Source organism: Lutra lutra, chromosome 4 (genome assembly GCF_902655055.1).
Source record: "Lutra lutra chromosome 4, mLutLut1.2, whole genome shotgun sequence".
Taxonomy (NCBI): Eukaryota; Metazoa; Chordata; class Mammalia; order Carnivora; family Mustelidae; genus Lutra; species Lutra lutra.
The window spans coordinates 171,031,453-171,050,571 of record NC_062281.1 but is presented as its reverse complement, the minus strand read 5'-3'; the positions used below and the strand labels follow the sequence as shown (position 1 = coordinate 171,050,571).

Below are 19,119 nucleotides of genomic sequence, written 5' to 3'. Positions count from 1 at the left end.
CTCCCAGGATACCTACGTTGGTCCACCTGTTTATATCCCACAGATCCCTGAAATTCTGTTCACTTTTCTTTTATCTCTTTTTTCTGTTTCTCATCCTCAGTAATCTCCATTGTCCAGTGTGCCTGGGTGGTTCAGTCAGTTAAGTGTCTGCCTTTGGCTCAGGGCATGATCCCAGGGTCCTGGGATAGAGCCCTGCATGGGCTCCCTGCTCAGCAGGAAGCCTGCTTCTCCCTCTCCCACTCCCTCTGCTTGTGTTCCCTCTCTTACTGTGTATCTATCTGTCAAAAAAAAATCTTTAAAAATAATAATGATTTCCAAATGTCCTATCTTCAAGCTTTCAATTCTTTTTTCTGCCTCCTTACATCTTCTTTTGAATCCCTCTAGAATTTTTCATTTCAGTTAGTGTACCTTTCATCTCCAGAATTTCTTCTGGGTTTCTTTTAGGTCTTCTACCTCTTTATTGTTATTTCATTTATTCATACATCTTTTTCTTTACTTTCTCTACATATTTCTTTAGTTCTTTGAGCATCTTTAAGACAGTTGTTTTAAAGTCTTTATCTAGTAGATCTGCCATTAGGTGTTTTTCAGGGACAGTTTGTGGTGGCTTATTTTTCTTTATTTGAATGGGCCACACTTTGCTGTTTCTTTGTGTGCTTTGGCAGTTTTTGTTTAACACAAGAAATTTGAATCTAATATTGTGGTAACAGGAAATCAAAGTCTCCCTCTTCCCCAGGGTTTGCTGGGTTTTATTATGCTTTTATTTACTGGGGGTTGTGTTTGTTTGTTTGTTCGTTTGTTTGTTTTAGGCTGTCTCAGTGCTGAGGATCAGACTGAGGTGTAAGCTTAATGTCTTCTTAGGTTTTTACTGATCCTTTCTCTGGGCAAGTGTGGTCACTTTCTAATTTTCTCTGTATATGTAGTTGCTTTTGAATGTTCTAATGTTTAATGTCTGGCTCCCCAAAAGGGAAAAGCAAAAAGTGAAAGAGGAAAAAGAGACTCAGGCCTTTAACTCACCTGCAAATCACTTCAGTAGAGGAGATGTGTTTCCAACAACAGTAGGGTTGGGGGGGAGGTGGTGAACAGGTCCAACAACAATAACTGCCCATCTCTTTGTCCGCACCTCTTTGACCAGAAGCAACAATTAGCGATCAAAGCACAGATCCCATATATTTGGGTGACAGAATCATTGTTACCTACCCTATCTCCCATGTACTGTGTGCAACTTGCTCCTAGAACATGTGCACAGCTGTCTGCCATGTAGCTGAGGGGGAGGGGATGGTGCTATTGTACTAAGTGCTGGAAGTGACAAAAATTAACCACAATTAACCATCATAAGTTCCCCCCCAGAAGTTACAAAGCTTCAATAGACTTCAGCGTTCCAAAACAGTTACATCAGACAGATTTTACCAGTGCAATTGTCTTCTCAAAGGGGAGACAGATTCCTGGTGATTCTTCCTCTGCCATCTTCTCAGAATCCTCAAGCTTGTATTACATGTTGGGAACTATGAGATGAGGGAAGTAAAAAATAATTATCACAAAATGAAAAGCTTCTGTGCAGCAAAGGAAACAATAAACAAAACAAAATACAACCTACTGAATGGGAGAAGATATCTGCAAGTGACATACCTGATAAGGCGTTAATATCCAAAATATTATCCAAAATATATAAAGAACTTAACGCAATTCAACACCAAAAAACCACAATAATCTGATTAAAAATAGGCAGATTTGCCTGTACTTTAAGTAAAAATAGAACCATACAGAGTGTAACTTTTTGTATCTGACTTTTTTTTTTAAGATTTTATTTATTTATTTGACAGACAGAGATCACAAATAGGCAGAGAGGCAGGCAGAGAGAGATGGAAGCAGGCTCCCTGCTGAGCAGAGCCCCATGCGGGGCTTGATCCCAGGACCCCAAGATCATGACCCAAGCTGAAGACAAAGGCTTTAACCCACTGAGCCACCCAGGAGGCCCCTGACTCTTTTTTTTTTTTAAGTATTTTTATTTATTTATTTGACAGAGAGAGAGATCATAAGGAGGCAGAGAGGCAGGCAGAGGGTGGGGGAAGCAGGCCCACCGCTGAGCAGAGAGCCCAATGCAGGGCTCAATCCCAGGACCCCAAGACCATGACCCAAGCTGAAGGCAGAGGCTTAACCCACTGAGCCACCCAAGCGGCCCTGTAACTGACTCTTTTGCTCAACTTTATAACTGTAAGATTCATCCATGTTATTGAATGAGGTTAAATCTTTTTCATAGCTATTTAATATCCCAGATATGACTACATCATAGTTTATTCTACTCTTAACTAACATTTAGTTTGCTTCCAATCTGGGCAAAGAAAATGCTGCTATGAATGTGCTACATGTATATCTTTTAGTGGACATATGCATGCATTTCTCTTGGGCATATACGGAGGAGCTGAGTTTATAATCACGCAACACATGTTTGTTTAGCTTTAGTATATGCTGCCAAACAGTTTTCTAAATGTTTATATAAAGTTATACTACCAATGAGCAATGTATAAGACGTCTAGTTTCTCTACATCTTCAACAACTTGAACTTGTCAGTTTTTTTTTTAATTTTAGCCATTCTAAAATTGTGTAAGTAGGAGATGGTATCTCATTGGAGCCTTAATTTGACTTCACCTGAAAGATAATGATGTCAAACACTTTTACAAAGGTTTATTAGCCACTTGGATATACTCTTTTGTGAACAGCCTGTTTGAGATTTTTGTCTTTTTAAAACTTGAGTTGTCAGTCTTTTTTTAAATTATTGATTTAAAGGGATTCATTATGTATTCGTTAAGAGTGCTTTTTCCAAATTATGTATTGCAAATATTCTCTAAAAGTCTGTGGTTTGTCTTCACACTTTCTTAATTTTGTCATTTGTTGAAGAGAAGTTTGTAATTATAATGAAGTCAAATTACCATCCTTTCACGCAGCCATGGAAAAGGATGAGATCATGCCATTTGCAACAACATGGGTGAACCTAGCGGGTATTATGCTAAGTGAAATAAGTCAGACTGAGAAAGACAAATACCATATGATTTCACACATATTTGGGATCTAAAACAACAACAACAACAACAAATGAATAAACAAACAAAAAGCATAGGCAAACTTATAAATACAGAGAACAAACTGATGGTTACCAGAGGTAAGGAGGCGGGGGATGAGCAAAAATGGGTGAAGAGGAAAGGAAGATATAGGCTTCCAGTTATGGAATGGATAAGTCATAGGGAAAAAAGGCACAACATAGGGAATATAGTCAATGATGCTGCAATAGGCTTGTATGGTGACAGATGGTAGCTACATTTGTGAGCAGAGAACAACATATAGACTTGTTGAATTACTGTTGTACTCCTGAAACTAATGTAATTTTGTATGTCAACTCAACTCAAATAAAAACTAAAAAAAAATATATTACTGAGGTGTCTGGGTGGTTCAATCAGTCAAGCACTGGACTCTTGGTCTTGATCTGGTCATGATCTCAGCATCCAGATTGAGTCCCACATCAGGCTCCATGCTCAGTGGGGAGCGTGCTTGTGATTCTCTCCCTCTCATTTTGCCCTCTCCCCACTCACATTCTCTCTTTCTCTGAAATATATAAATAAATCTTTAAAAAAAGAATCATCATTATTTCTTTTATAGTTATTCTTATGCCTTATTTTTTTTTTATTTGTCAGAGAGAGAGGGAGAGAGAGCGAGCACAGGCGGACAGAATGGCAGGCAGAGGCAGAGGGAGAAGCAGGCTCCCCACCAAGCAAGGAGCCCGATGTGGGACTCGATCCCAGGACGCTGGGATCATGACCTGAGCTGAAGGCAGCTGCTTAACCAACTGAGCCACCCAGGCGTCCCTCTTATGCCTTATTTAAGAAATCTTTGCCTACCTTAAGGCTGGGAAGATATTCTCACCCTACTTCTTTTAGAAGCTTCATAATTTTGCCTTTCACATGTAGGTCTGTGCTTCATCTCCAGTTAAATTTTAGGTATGGTGTGAGGTAGGAATCAAGATTAATTTTCTCCTATATCATCTATTTAAAAGCCCTCCCTTTACCTCCACTGAGGTATTTTAAGTATAAATCAGGAACTGTACTTGTCTGGACCTGTTTCTCCCACTCTATTCTATTCCACCAAGCTAGTTGTCTATTTTTGGCCCAGTTACACACTATCTTAAAGCAGTGTCTGTCTGAACTTTTTCTTCTGAAAATGACAGAGTAATAGGGATTATGCTCACCTTTCCACCAAAATAACTAAGAAACAACTGCTTTCATACATTAACAAATACATTAACAAATAGTACACTGTGAATCTGAGAAGAGGAAAACAAGCATAGTGAGCCCAGTAAATTCATCAGCTATCTGCCTGGGGATACACTCTGGACCATAATGCAGAATAGAAGATCCCAAGAAGAGTGTGGAAATCTTGTTTAGTTGAAGAGAACAGAAATTGGGATTCATGGAACCTGAGGTAGCTGCAAATAAGAGGAATTCTGATGGAAAAGAGCTCTAGAAATCTGCTTAGGGTCTCCTTCAGTTTATGCTGATATCCAAGCCTTTCACACAAAAGTGAACACCAGAAGACAGGGCAAAGAACACATAAGTAGTTGGCAAGCTGAAAAAATCATCAAAGTTCCACAAGATTGGGAGAATATTTGAGCTCTGACAAACCAGAGTGGAGAGTCGTCATTGAGCATTCATGGTATTCACTATGATCTCAGGAGGATTATGCACTGGTAGTATGGCTCAATTATCCCTAGAGTAAAGGCTACTTCAAACTAGCCCTGATAAAACTTATAAATATAAGACTCAAAAGGATCAATATAATCTGAAAGTTACTTAGCTATCTTATAAAACAAAATCCACAGTTTTTAGAGGAAGACACCAAAACCCAATAGCATAACTTTCACAATGCCCAAGTCCAACAAAAAAATAACAGAAATGACAATAATCAGGAAAATGTGACCTATAATCAAAGGAAAAAAATTAGGGGCACCTAGGTGGCTCAGTTGATTAAGCATCTGCCTTCAGCTCAGGTCATGATCCTGGAGTCCTGGGATCAAGCTCCACTTTGGGACCCTGCTTCTCCCTCTCCCTCTGCCTGCCACTACCCCTACTTGTGCTCTCTTTGTAAAATAAATTCTAAAAATCTTAGGAAAAAAAAGAAAAAATTAGTAAATAGAAACAAAGGTCATAAATAAGAAAGATGATAGAATTTGCAAAAAAGGACTTTAAATAACTGTCATACTATGTTAAATATACTTAGTAACTTAGAGGAAAGTATGAACATAATGAGAAATGAAAGTCAAGATTTTAAAATAACCAAATGGAATTTCTAGACATAAAACTACAATGTGAAAAAGGATGGGATTAATAGCAAGTTAGACGCTGGAGAAAAAAGATCAGTGAAGTTGAAGACACACAATAAAAATTATTCAAAATGAAGAACAGAGAGGGGAAAAAAGAGACTGGGAAAAATAAACAGACTCAATAGAACAATTTAAAGTCATTAAATACACCTGCAGTTGGAATCCCAGAAAAATGGGAAAAGGACACAAAATGATTTTAAGAAACAATGACCAAACCTTGTCCCAATATGATGAGCTCTACAAAGCCATTGATCCAAAAAGCTGAAAGAACTCCAAGCAAGAAATTAAATTAAAAATTTTATATTTTCTATGACAATAATGTCTTATACAAGACTCAAACACAGTGTTTAAATATAATATGTCAAATTTAATTCATTCACTTTTTATAATTTGTTGGCTTTCAGTCCTTAAAAATTACAACTTAAAACATATTTTCCTATCCTGTCATTATGAAGTTATATTTGTTAAAATAGGAGAATGGAACACATTTTATTTAACAATGCATTAGCTTTGGTTGGCTCAGTCAGAAGAGAACGCGACTCTTGATTTCAGGGTTGTCTAAGTTCAAGCCTCACATTGGGTGTAGAGATTACCTAATTCACAACTTTTAAATATTTAGATGTAATAGTATGTGAGTCCCTATTTGTACCTTTGCCCAGCACTCCACAAATGCCAAGGGCCAATGTGAACCCAACACCCCAACCACAAGTACATTTCAGAACTAGACTAGTGCTCACTAAGAATTAGGAGTGAGGAAGCAGATTTTATGTCAATATGTCTCTATATGCATAGGTGGTGGGCATATGCCACGCCAACAGCAGGAAAGGCAGAACTGGGAAAGCCCTGCAGGTGCTTGTTGTGGGAAGAGGGTTGTAGTTCCTAAAGCTGGAATGAAGTCCAAGGAGGCGGTTTCAGGATCAGTAAAGGATAGTTGCAGCCACTGCACTACTGGGTATTTTCCCCAAAGATACAGGTGTAGTTAAAAGAAGGGCCCTATGTACCCCAATGTTCATAGCAGCAATGGCCACAATCATCAAACTGGAAAGAGCCGAGATGCCCTTCAACAGACCAATGGATAAAGAAGATGTGGTCCATATATACAATGGAATATAACTCAGCCATCAAAAAGGATGAATGCCCAACTTTTGCATCAACCTGGGTGGGAGTGGAGGAGATTATGCTGAGTGAAATAAGTCAAGCAAAGAAAGTCAATTACCATATGGTTTCACTTACTTGTGGAGCATAAGGAATAACATGAAGGACATTGGAAGAAGGAAAGGAAAAGTGAATTGGGGCAAATCAGAGGCGGAGATGAACCATGAGAGACTGTGGACTCCAAGAAACAAACTGAGGGTTTTGGAGGGGAGGGAGGTGGGGGGATGGGTGACTCTGGTGGTGGGTATTAGGGAGGGCATGTATTGCGTGGAGCACTAGTGCTGTATCTAAACAATGAATCTTGAAACGCTGCAAATAAATTAATTAATTAATTTTTTTTTAAAGGATAGCTGCAGCCACAGGGGGGAAAACACTATCCTTCTAGAGTTAGAGGAAAGGGAAATAGATGTCAGGGGAAAGCATCAGTTCCAGAGAGAGCACTTTGAGGCCTGAAGACAGAGAGAGAAATTAAGGTAAAACCTAATGAGCTTCCCCACAGAGGCCAAAAGAGCTGGGTTGGAGGTAAAGACTCAAGTGGGAACAGGTAAGGTCACAGAGACTGCAGAGCTGGTCAAGGGGCCCAGCCAGGTGTATGCAGAGCCAAGAACCTGGACCAGCCCTGGCCAAGGACAGGAATGCGGTTAGGCTGGGTTCAGAGATCTAGACTGTGATTAAGCTGAGGGAGAGTGGGGTCCAGCAGAGAAGGGGAGATTGATTCTTTCTGTGTCAGCAGCAACTTCTTGGTACCATGTTTGGACTGCCACACCAAAGGGCCTAGGTGGGTAGGGCCAGGGATTGGGCATTCCTGGCCTGCAAGAGGTAGAGGGAGTCTAGGGCATATTAATTAATAGCTATTGAAAACACCTGGCAGATGAGTTTTCCCCAGATCCTGGAGAAAGGGGATGTCCAGCATCTAATCAAAGACGAACCAAACTGGGCTCCCTTCTTCTCCATTCTGGGTTGAGGGAGGGACTTAGGTCAAATCCTTGAAGATCTGGAATAAGTAAGGGGATTAATAATCCAAAAGGAGGGGCACCTGGGTGGCTCAGTGGGTTAAAGCCTCTGCCTTCGGCTCAGGTCATGATCCCAGGGTCCTGGGATCGAGCCCCGTATCGGGCTCTCTTCTTGGCAGGGAGCCTGCTTCCTCCTCTCTCTCTGCTTGCCTCTCTGCCTACTTGTGATTTCTCTCTGCCAAATAAATAAATAAAATCTTTAAAAAATAATAATAATAATCCAAAAGGACTGCAGACTGTACTTCATCCCTCCAGCTCTTTGCCTCTGGGTCCTCACCCGACGTCCCACTCTCCTGAGTCGACAGAAGGAGGAAAAGGAGGAAAGAAGATGATCCCCACACACTGTAACTCTAGACAGTGTCTTTCCATCAGGTCTGACCTTCCAGAGGCAATCAAGTCTCAAATTATTTTTCCCCAGGTAAGACACAGAAGACTAAGTTAGACATTTCCCAAAGGAAACTGACTACTTTACTACAGGAAAAGTCACATTAAAAGCAAGGTAGTACAAGACCACAGGGATGGATAAGGCCATAAAGTTTCATTTTTTACTTGGACAGAATCAAATTCAGCCTTAGGAGACTCAGCCGGCCCTAATGTGGGACACCAGATCGTTTCTCATGGACCCCCAGGCTGAGCAATTCATCCCACCAGAGCAAGTGAATTCATGACGTGGGCTAACGCTGCCTCCTGACCTTGGCCCGGATACTGGTCCCCATTGCATGGAATGAACCAACGTAATCCCCAAAGGAGATCTCTCTAATAATTACAGACCTACCAGTGTGCTTTTGGGGTCTCATTTGTTCTTCTGTTTAATTCTTCCAAAAAGCAAGATAGGCTAAGATTTGGCTGGTATGATGTCTTAGGTGACACCCTTTCCTTCGCACTCCCACCCCCACCAGGTTTCAAATAAATATGGAGGAGACTGAGCATCCTTCTAGGAAAAAGAGAAAAAAGTACCCATGATCATAGTTGTTATGCAAACAGGTGTCCAGATTTCAGAGAGTGCCAGTAACAATACCCAGTTCCGGTAAGGGTGTGGTAAAACAGGGACTATAATGAACTGTTGATGGGTGTGTAATTGGTGCGGCATTTCTGGTGGTAATTAGATGATGTAAATAAACAGCTTAAGTGCACACATACTCCTTGACACAGCAATTTCATTGCCAGGAATTTATTCTACAGATTTACAAGTATGCAAAGATTTGTGGACATTTGCATCATTTACAGAAGGAAAAAATGAAAAGAAGTGTCCAGCAACAGTGAACCAATTGAGTAAAATGAATACTCTGCATCTATCAAAAAGAATGAGGTAGATGTACAAAATATAATTATTGTAAAAAGATATAAAGAGATGTACAAAATTATTAAATGAGGAAAAATTATTAAATGAGGAAGAGTCTTATAATACTATCACATTTGTGGGTTTGTGAAGACTATTAATATATAATCTAGAAAGATCCACACAAGAAAAAAATGAACAATGGCTACCACTAGGGGAACTTTACTTTCTATTTCACATTTTTCTATGCTTTGAATTTATTTTCAAACATGTATTACTTTTAAAATGTAAAAGAAAAAAATGTAAAGAAGGAGTAAGGGACCGACGAAAGGTAACTTATCAAAAGAAAAAAAGGAATTTATCAAATGTTATTACTAGAAGGCAAATTCAGAAGTAAGACCCGGTAGCTCATTGGGGGGCCCTTCCTGACCCAGCCACTTGGCAACATGAACATGTGGCTCTCGCTCATGAGTTCTAAACTCCTTGAGAGCCAAGCAGTCCTGCTGTGGGGCCTCTAGTAACATGGCTGAGAAGTGGGAGTGGCTCCCTTCCCCAACTGAAGCCAACTGCTGAGTCGGCAAGGCATGTGAAGGGAAAACACTGGTGGCTGGTGACATTGGCAGGGATTTGCACGCATTAACAGAGTCCCAGTTCAGCTGAAGCAGAAGGTAGCAATTCTGGCCGATCCTTGTCCCAGCTAATAGCAGGATAGATCTCCAGCTTGGTTACCACCAGTCTTGGCACAGGAGTCTTGGCATAGTGGAGGTGAGAGCAGAATTGCAGGTATCTAACAACAGAAAAAGAGAAGCAATCATCAAGACTGAGTTAAGAATGAATCCAGGTAATACAAGCTTGGAGAATCCAAAAAAAAAAAAACTTGAGGAAAATCTAGCAATCTGGAATTTCTGAGTGAGTCCTTGAGCATTTTAAGCTAATAATTTCCAGGTTTCATTCATTCACCTTATATACTGAGGTCTTACTGTGTGCAAGACACAGTAGCAAGCAGAGGGGATACAGTAGTGAATAGGGTATACACGGAATTTATTAAGTTGGGCTGGAAGAACAACGGCCAATATTCAACCTTTCTGGCTCTACAAAAATGGCACCTTCTTCTGGATCAACATAAATAAATTCTGGCAAGTTAAAAGGGGAAAAAATGAATTACCCACTTAATTGCTTGATTACAGGGGTGCCTGGGTGGCTCAGTGGGTTGAAGCCTCTGCCTTCGGCTCAGGTCATGATCCCAGGGTCCTGGCATCGAGCCCCGCATCGGGCTCTCTGCTCAGCGGGGAGCCTGTTTCCCTTCCTCTCTCTCTCTGCGTGCCTCTGCCTACTTGTGATCTCTATCAAATAAATTTTAAAAAGTCTTAAAAAATTTAATTGCTTGACTACAATTGTGAAAATAGCTATGAAGGAACAATCAGATCTAACCCAAAAATCTTGTGTGTGCTCGCATGTGTGTTGCTAGTCAAGAAGGGTTTCCCTATAAAGCGTTACTTTTGTGGACGTGAGGATGAAGAGGAATTAACTTGGTGAAGGAGAAAGAGGGGCGTCATTCCTGGGAAAGTCAGGTGCAAAGGCCTTGAAGGAGGGGAACTGGTCTGTTCCAGGGACTGAGAAGGTGACTAAACCCACGGAGAGGGGCAGAGGTGGCAGAGGACAAAGAGAGGGAGATGAGAGAATGCTGAGCAGGACGAAGGAGCCAGATCACCGCATATTATCTCTATCCAAAAGATGCCAACGTCTAGGGAATATTCGCGTGGCAAAGACTGTTCTATCTCCTTGTCATCAGGGAGCCCGGAGCCTTTGGCGAGGCAGCTAGCCCATGGTTGAGTCAGGATCGGAATCTGGGTCCTTTCGAGGGCTTCCTCCACCCGGTATCCGACGCACAGGGTGGCAGGGGTGCCGCAGGCGTGGGAGGCCAGGGCCTCACCAGGAGGCGGCCAGCGAGGCTGCGTGCGCGCCGCGCGCTCCCAGCTCCGGACGACAGCCCAGCACCCAGCAGTCCTGGCGGACGCGGCGCACTGAAAAGCAGTAGATGAGCGGGTCCAGGCAGCTGTTGAGGCTCAACAGCGCCAGGCGGAGGGCGTGCAGGACGTCGAGGGTGGACGCGGCGCGGCACCCAAAGCCGTCGCTGCCCGCCGCGCCCTCCCGCCCGGCCACCCAGGGCGCCAGCAGCAGGTGGTAGGGCGCCAGGCAGAGGGCGAACACCAGCAAGAGCCCCAGCACCATGGTCCTGGCCGCGCGCCGGTGCGGGCCGGCGGGGACCCGGCCGGGACCCGAGGGCGCGGCTAGCGCCCGCGCCAGACTCACGTAGGCCGCGAGCACCAGCAGGAAGGCGGCAGCGAAGAAGGCCACGGTGGCGTGGGCCAGGCCGGCGCGAGCCCAGCCGTGCTCCAGGCACCGAGCGGCGCCCCCTGGCCCGGGGTGCAGCGCGTGCGGCGCGGCCAGCGAAGGCGCAGCACAGGCCAGGCCCGCCAGCCAGGCTGCGGCGCAGGCGGCGCGCGCCGGTAGCAGGCGGCCCTGGGCCGGGGCCCGCGGACCGAGCCGCAGCAGCACAAGCTGATGAGCGTGGCGAAGGCCACGGCCGCGTAGATGGCCACGTAGTAGGCGGCCCTAGCCGCGCAGCAGGCGGCCTCGGGGAAGGGCCAGTGGGCCGGGCCCAGGTAGTAGGTGAGCCAGAGCGGCAGCGTGAGCGTGAAGAGCACGTCAGCCAGGGCCAAGTTGAGCAGGTAGAGCCGCAGGGCCTGACCCAGGCGCCGGCCGCTGCGGACGAACACCGCCAGGGCGGCCACATTGGCCGGCAGCCCCAGGCAGAGCCAAGGTGTAGGCCGCGGGCACCACGATGAAGCGAGCAGGGTCATCCCAGGGGCTACACCCGCGGACACCCGGGTCCCCAACACTGCCGTTCATCTCAGACCTTGGGCGGAAGAGAGGTCAGGGCGGAGGCTAGCCACAGAAGCAGCCCTCCATACTAACCTTCCCTCGGCCTCCTCGCTCGACCTCAGTCCTTGCAGGGAGGAGATACTGGAAGCTAGGAAGTCCACGTGAAAGAGGCTGAGGGCTGAGCTGAGCCGGCAGCCCCAGGAATGGAGAATAGGGGATGAACTCCAGAGTCATCTCGAGTAGAATGGGCTTGCTGACAAGCTGCGGGGAAATGAGGAAGAGGCTTAGTCCCAGAGAGCTTGGAAATTGCCAGCCTTGGTGACTGAGAGGGTGGAAGCGCCCCTCACAGATGGAGTATGGTTCGGATAATATGGAGGCATGGGCATCTGCAGTAAGCCCAAGCAAGGCTGAGCCAACAGCGTTCTGGAGAAACCAGACTGGACTATAGAATCCTTCCCAGAAAAAGCCCAATCCTCCTGCCTCCACAAAGCGTGGATGGAGGAACAGGCTTATGATGCAGTGACCCTGAGGACAGGCCCCTGCACAGTGACCTTGGACTTGGGTAGCTGAAGGTCCTCTCCTGGCGCTTGCCCGGATCCCCTGGCACAGGACTGAAAACTTACCACAACTCTCGGGCTTTACAGCCTGTTCCCTTCCTCTGGACCCAGAATTGACCACAAAGAGGTCCTGGGTCTGATTCAAAACTTTGGACAGCAGAGCAAAAAAGAGCACAGGCCCAGGAATCAGGCAGATTCTAGATACACACATTTATTTGTCATATGACCTTGGGCAAATTACTCCGCTTCACTGAGCCAGGCTTCTCTGCTCTTAAAGTGGAGATTAAAATACCTCCCCCACAGTGTTGTTGGGAGGATTATGAGGAAACATAAGTAAAACTCTGAGCGCTGTGGCTGACACTGGGGAGACACTTCATAACCATTAGATCCCTTCCCCTCCAGGCAGCAGGCAGTTGAATGTGTACACCACCCACACAGGCACCCGGAGCAAACAAAACAACACAGAGACATCTGGGCGTATTCCTCTTCTTTCCCCAAGGGGGGTAAGTGCGCAAGCCAAGGTCCTAACCCTATTTTTGGCATCGCCACCCTCCTAGGGTGTCCCAAAACTCAGTTCCTCCGATACCAAAATTTATACTTTGAACCTCTGAGGCTGCAGTCCTTTCTGGAACCCTGAGGGTATTCTCTTCTCCCCCTCCCTCTTGGCTCTGTCCACTACAATTCTTGCCCTCAGCTGGCCCACTGTGAACCTTCCCTGCCATCCCAGCACATCAGTCCTCTCTTACCTCCTGCTGTTCTGGCAGCTGCAGCAATCTCTGGGGCTCTGGGGGCTCTGGCTTTAAGGAGCTGAGACAGCAGAATCCACTCCCACCCACACATCTCAGACCCTCCCATCAGCCAACTAATCCCAGCACACCACGTGAAGAATGGGCCCAACAGCTGGAGGGGCTGGGGCCCACCTGCGGCAGCTATGAGCTGGTTTGTGGGGTCCAGGCAGGGTCCCAAGAGAAGGGAGCGTCTTTGAGGACCCGGGGCACAGGGTGGAGGAGAGAAAGGTATAAGAAAGGCCTTGCAGCTGAATGTCATGGTGCTGACCTAACCAAGTTCCAGGGTTAGTTAGCAGTTTGGGGGGCACATTTCCGGAGGCCTGGCTTCTCCTTGGGTTGAGGAAGCAAGAGACTCCTGCTGCTGTCAATCCCAACTGCTCCACACCAGCTGGCCCAGCCGCTCCGCCAGCCCGCTGCCTCGGCCACAGATGCGGGGCAGGCACTACAGCCGCGCCTGGGGGCCCTGTAGCTGCTCATCAGCTTACAGGCCAAACTGTGCTAGACAGGAGACCTCGATCTAATGCCAGCTGTGAGAGGTTTTACTTACAGCCCTGTGAGACAGGCTGATGTCGCATTCTGGGAGGAGCAGAGATGGTAAGAGGCCAGGATCCTAGGGGTTCCAGGTTCTACTTTCTTGGGCTTCCGAATTTTCATGCAGAGGGGCAATTCTGGAAAGCAAGGCTGATAGAATCACATCGGACAGATCATCCCATTTACCCTGTCAAAGAGAACAGGGGGTGTCATCCCTGCCCACTTTTGACTTGGGAAGCTGGTCCGGTGGAAAGTGTTGGGTTCTGGAGTCAATCAAGCCTTAATTCTAGTCTCAGATCTGACAGGCAGGCACTTAAGCCTTCTGAATGCGTTTTCTCATCTGTAGAACAAACGGCTATTTAATAACAAATGCTATTTAATAATAGCATTTACTGAGCACTTATTATGTGCCAGGCAGGACTGTAAGCACTTCAGCTCACTAAGTCCTCCCAGCAACTCTATGAAGTGTTTACTGTCATTACCCATATTTTGCAAATAAGCTAGTAAGTGGCAGGAACCTTCATCTACCCCCTCCGTTCATTGCCGACCAGGGTGCACAAACCTTTACTAGTCTAAATCCATCATGGGTATTCCATGCAACACCAAGGGCAGGAGCCAATACATTAAAAGCAGCAGAGCAGAAAGTTGAGAGATCATGAGTTTTTGACATCATTGTGAAGTAGCCAAATTACACAACCTAGAAACTGAAGGTATGTCATCGCTGGACCTCTGTGGAAGAAGAGGCTTCCTGATTATTTTGACACTCTATGTAGTGAATGTACACAAGCACATTTTTTATATGTACTTTACGTATACGACTATCTTTACGTACTACTACAGATGTACCAGGGTATGTATATACACACATACACACACTCAGTCTAGATCGAACCACTCTACCCTTAGGCACAAGAAGAAAAGACCTAAGGGTGACAACTTGTCTGAGGTTCCTATTTCTTCATGTCAGAACGGAAATTACCATTCTGTAGTGCAGATGAAATGGACTAATGTACAGACTTCACTCCTGTGGGCTCCCAAAAGCCATTGTCCCTACCTCCAAAGTGATCTGTGTGCTGATGGCTAGAAGAGTTGCATAAATAAACTCTTTTCCTATCTTCCATTATGGGAGGCATTTATCACTTTCCAAAAGGCCCCTAGTGAGGTGAAGATAGTTGACGATATGATAGTAGGGACTCGAACATGGTCACTTTCCCTCAATAATTCACACACACACACACACACACACACACACACACACACACACACACACCTGGTTCTGATCCCCTAGGATCTCTGGGATTCATCCCAGGCTCCAAGCACTTTACCATGCGGCATCCCTTGGAGTTGGGAGTCCTCTGCCTCCATGTCGATATCCAGGAAGCACCACACCGGGTGCCAAAGGCTGGCAGTTTTAGAGCCTGTAAAACGATGACTCTGTGCTCACCTTTGTTAGCTCTGCACGCCTAAGGTGCACAAGGTAAAAGACTAGGAAGGAGAATTTCATGTGGCTTAAGAACCCACGCAGAAGAGTCTGCCATGCTAAATGTGTAAATTGTAATGATTTCATAAAAATTTTTAAAATGTGAGTGCCTTTTGAAGCAGCACTCTCTCTTCTAGGGAAAGACAGTAAGTATGCAAGGGTGATTTACTATGACATTTACAATAGCAAAAAAAGGGGGGTAATCTAGGGATGCCTGGGTGCCTGAATCCATTGAGCGTCCAACTCCTTTTGTCTTTTTTTTTTTTTTAAGATTTTATTTATTTATTTGTCAGAGACAGAGCACAAGCAGGGGGAACAGCAGGCAGAGGCAGAAGCAGGCTCCCTGATGACCAGGGAGCCCAGTGCAGGACTCCATCCCAGGACCCTGGGTTCATGACCTGAGCCAAAGGCAGATGCTTAACCAACTGAGCCACCCAGGCATCCCACGGCCACTCTTGATTTCAGCTCAGGTAGTGATCTCAGGGTCACAAGATCAAGCCCCCTGCTGGGCTCCTTGCAGGGGATGGAGCCTGCTTAAGGTTCTATCTCTCCCTCTGCCCCTCCCCATCCTCTCTCTTCACTTCTAAGGAAAGACAGTAAGTATGCAAAGGTTTACTGTTAAGTGTGCAACACCAAAACACGGGGACAATCTAAATGTTCCTCAGTGGAGCCTTGAGTAAATACATTACAGTACATCCGTACAGTGGAATACTATACACCCATTAACAGCAAGGAGGTAAAACAGACTTGGAATCATGTTACAGTATGAGTTTTGAAAAGCAGGTAATAATTTATTTTGTCTCATTTTCATTAAAAAATATCTGTATAAAGAAATGTCTGTATAAAGGGGTACAGTTACTAAAAGGAATTAATAGTAGTTATTTTAGTGCATCATTAAAATCTGGGGTGATTTAAATTGCTTTTCTCTTTATTTTCAATTTTTATTGAAAGTATGTTTAACACGTATCCTTTTAAAAAGAGCAGTAAATGTCCAAGACAGAAAGCAGGGTCAGGTAGATAAGATGTCTACTTCAACACCGGCCAACCCCGATGTACTGGTAACAAGGAAGTAGACTGTGTTTTTCACCATGTCCCTTGGATGCACTTGGAAGAGTCTTCTTCCTGGTGGGTCTGATCACCTTCTTAGCTTGGACTCAGAGCTGGCAAATATCCAGCAGCAGCAGGAGCCCCAGACAGATGATAGCTGGGATGTAGGTGTTCGGTGACTCTTTCAGAGATGCCAAAGTGAAGATAGCCCCTGGAATGAAAAGTGAGGTCCCTGAGGCTCCCTGACCCTCTCTAGCTCAAACCCTCCCATTCAACACCCCCACCCCCCAACACACACACATACACATACACACACCCTAAACTAGTTGCACTCATCTCTCTGGCCTCCAGAAGAGAACAGAACCAAGAATCAGAGGCCCCTTGAACTAATGTAGCCACTCTCAGAGGGCGAGAAAGAGGAACAAGCCTGCCAAGTAGGACGGGGAGGTAGCTAGATGGGCCTTTTAGAATGACTTCTGATCCTTCTCCCTTCTTAATCCTACTGGAGAGGAGGCGGCCCAGGGGTTAGTGGTGGAGATATGGGAAAGATCTGAAGTTGAGGAAAGCTCCAGAGATGGAAAAGAAGGCCTGGGAAAGGGGTGGCCATGGTGATAGCAATGGTGACACAAGACCAGGGGATACAGACAAGGCTGAAGACATCTGACCTCAAAGGACAGCAGCAGCTGTCATTGTACATCAGCAGTTCATGTGAGCCGAGCTGCTGGGAGGGGTTCCTCTAGAACTGCCTGTCACAGGGAAATACTCTGCCTTTCTGTTCAGGGGCCCCAGTTTCCTTGCTCTCTGTTCCCACCTGCCAGACACATAACTCCATGGCAGCTGCTACTTCATCCCCTCGCCTCAAGGGTAGGGGTGAGGAGAGAGGGGTAGGGGCTTTTAAGTCACAAGACATCCTCACCATGGGGATACCCTGCAGCCAAATGAATCAGTGAGGTAGGAAGTATGTTTGAGATAGAATCATGTTATAGTATATTAAGTTTAAAAAGCCCCTGTCCTAGTCTAAAGACCATGGAAACTATAGTAGAGCAGGGAGTATTCCTGGTTCCAGAAAAAAAAGAAAGGTGACAACAGTAAAGGGAACAGCCAGATCTTCTATTACCCTCTGCCAGAAGTCCCCATTCCCCAGCGCAGTTGCACCCCCTTACCCATCATGAGCACGGTCAAAAGCAAGTTACTGATCTCTTGCAGCATCGGTGGGCCCAGGACCAGCAGCAGCCCAGCCAGCAGTTCAAGCCAGCCCACAGCTTCTTGGTAGCTCATGGGATCCGGCTGGTAGCCGAACACCTTCAACGGGAATACCTCAGCGAACTGCACAAACAGGGCTTTCTAGGGGCGGCAGGGAATGCCTGTCAGCCATACTCAAGGGTCCACCGCCGGGGCACTCCACGGGGGCCTTCTGTGTCTGCATCCTCAATTCCCCCAACAAAGGAGCTACCGTGCTAGGTCAGGCCCAGGGCTGAGGTCAGTCTGGAGAGGAGAGGGCCTCCCTGAGGAACTGAGCTTTGGAATCAGGAAACAGGCTTTACACTCCAAGGAGAAGGGCCAGATGGTGGTGCAGAGGAGGACTGGTTTTCTCACCAGACTCTCACTGGACTAGACCTCAGCCCCAAATTCCAAGACCCAGGAAGTTAGGCATGCCACAACTTCTCCTTCTTGCTGCCTGGCCCGATTTTCTTGAGGATACTATGATGGGAATATTGGGAGGCTGGGAGAGGATGAAAGGTTAATTGTTGCTTATTCAACAGATTCCACTCTGAATATGATATGTTGGGCCTGGATCCCACTGCAGTAGACACTGAGCTTAAGTTAAGGAGCTCAAAGAGGTTCATTGTGCTGAGTCAGGCTCTGATCTGGGCCATATGACAACCACCCACAGGCCCGCTACCTTTTCGTGCACCCTTACTCCCTACCTCAGCTCTACCTTCCCTACTCTGCTACAACAAAGAAACTTTAAGCTGTCTGGCTCTGGGGATGTATCCACCATCTTAGACCAGGAACGAAGGGCAGAACCCAGGCCTGGAAGAGGGAAGGCTGCAGGGGTATCCAAGTCTGCTCTTTTGAGAGGCTGGAGAGACTGGTGGGCATAACCACAAGAAAGCTTTTCAGGAGTCTGGAACTAGCCAGGAGACAGAAGGAGGACTTGTAGAGGTTCCTCTCTGCCTCCATGCTAAGGGCTCTCCAGATTCTGATTCAGGAGAGCACCAAGATTGGCTCCTTCGTCTTGACTAGTTGTGTAACCTTTAGCAGATACACTTCACCTTCAGGGCGACTTTCCTACTCCACCAAGCGGGGAATAATAAATACTAAACCCGTTCCTCACGACCCTCCCAAGAACGCTGGCAAGCGAAGGAGGAGGAGGAGACGGAGAGGGTGCTGGCTCCTCCGCTGCATTTTATCTTCCACCCACAGAGTCCGGACGCATTCCTCTTCCCGCCCTAGGTTTGCGCGGGGGCCCCAGGGCTCTGCTGGAAGATCTGCCCCGCCCCTTCCGTCTAGGCAAGAGCCAGGACTCCGAGGAGCACCCTAGGAAGGCGCCCCCGTCTCAGTCGACGTGCTCTCCCCCCGCTCAGCGCCGTCTCGCCGGAAGGCAGGCGGGTCCGCGGGGCACCGGCTCGGGCAGGCGGGCAGACGGGCGGGAGACTGGCCGGGCGCCGGGGCCAGGGCCGGGGTAACTGTGGGAGACGCAGCACCCGCCGCCGCGCGGCCGCCCCCGCGTCCATCCGCCCGCCGCCCCCGCCCCGCCGCTCACCATCTGCTGGGACACGGGAGCCGAGATCTGCTCCGAAAGCTTGGCTGCCCCCGTTAGTGCGAAGAAGCCGCCCAGCAGGACGCGCAGAGCCGCGAGCCCAAGCGCCATGGCCGCCCAGGCCCTGCGGGAGCGAGTAGAGGGAAGAGGGCGCGGCCGGGAGGGGAGGGCAGGGCAGGGCTGGGCAAGGTAAGGCAGGGCCGGCCGAACCCGCCCCCTGCCGCCCGCTCGGTTCCTTCCTCCCCAGGGCT

General features: G+C 46.9%; 1 protein-coding gene across 3 annotated transcripts; it reads right to left on the bottom strand.

Moving 5' to 3' along the window:
* Positions 1-1,965: 1,965 nt before the first annotated feature.
* Positions 1,966-19,018, bottom strand: TMEM35B (transmembrane protein 35B). 3 transcript variants are annotated; one of them, XR_007127043.1, is made up of 5 exons: positions 18,872-19,018; positions 17,268-17,448; positions 16,145-16,315; positions 7,458-7,465; positions 1,966-1,975 (listed from the first exon to the last, which is right to left on the bottom strand). XR_007127043.1 is itself a non-coding variant. In XM_047728557.1 (3 exons), exons 1-3 carry the CDS (start codon positions 18,977-18,979, stop codon positions 16,212-16,214), a joined length of 351 nt encoding a protein of 116 aa, XP_047584513.1. In that variant the 5' UTR covers positions 18,980-19,018; the 3' UTR covers positions 15,523-16,211. The 3 variants fall into 3 exon arrangements, 2 of the variants coding, with proteins under 2 accessions (XP_047584513.1, XP_047584512.1); XM_047728557.1 differs by lacking the exons at positions 1,966-1,975; positions 7,458-7,465 and having other exon boundaries at positions 15,523-16,315; positions 17,268-17,406; XM_047728556.1 differs by lacking the exons at positions 1,966-1,975; positions 7,458-7,465 and having other exon boundaries at positions 15,529-16,315.
* Between the last annotated feature and the right edge of the window lie 101 nt (positions 19,019-19,119).

Coding starts and splice junctions, on each gene's coding strand:
- TMEM35B (XM_047728556.1), bottom strand. CDS start 18,979: ATGGCGCTTGGGCTCGCGGCTCTGCGCGTCCTGCTGGGCGGCTTCTTC. Junction 17,449..18,871: donor CTCCCGTGTCCCAGCAGATG/GTGAGCGGCGGG, acceptor TGCCGCCCCTAG/AAAGCCCTGTTTGTGCAGTT. Junction 16,316..17,267: donor TTTGACCGTGCTCATGATGG/GTAAGGGGGTGC, acceptor TTTTCATTCCAG/GGGCTATCTTCACTTTGGCA.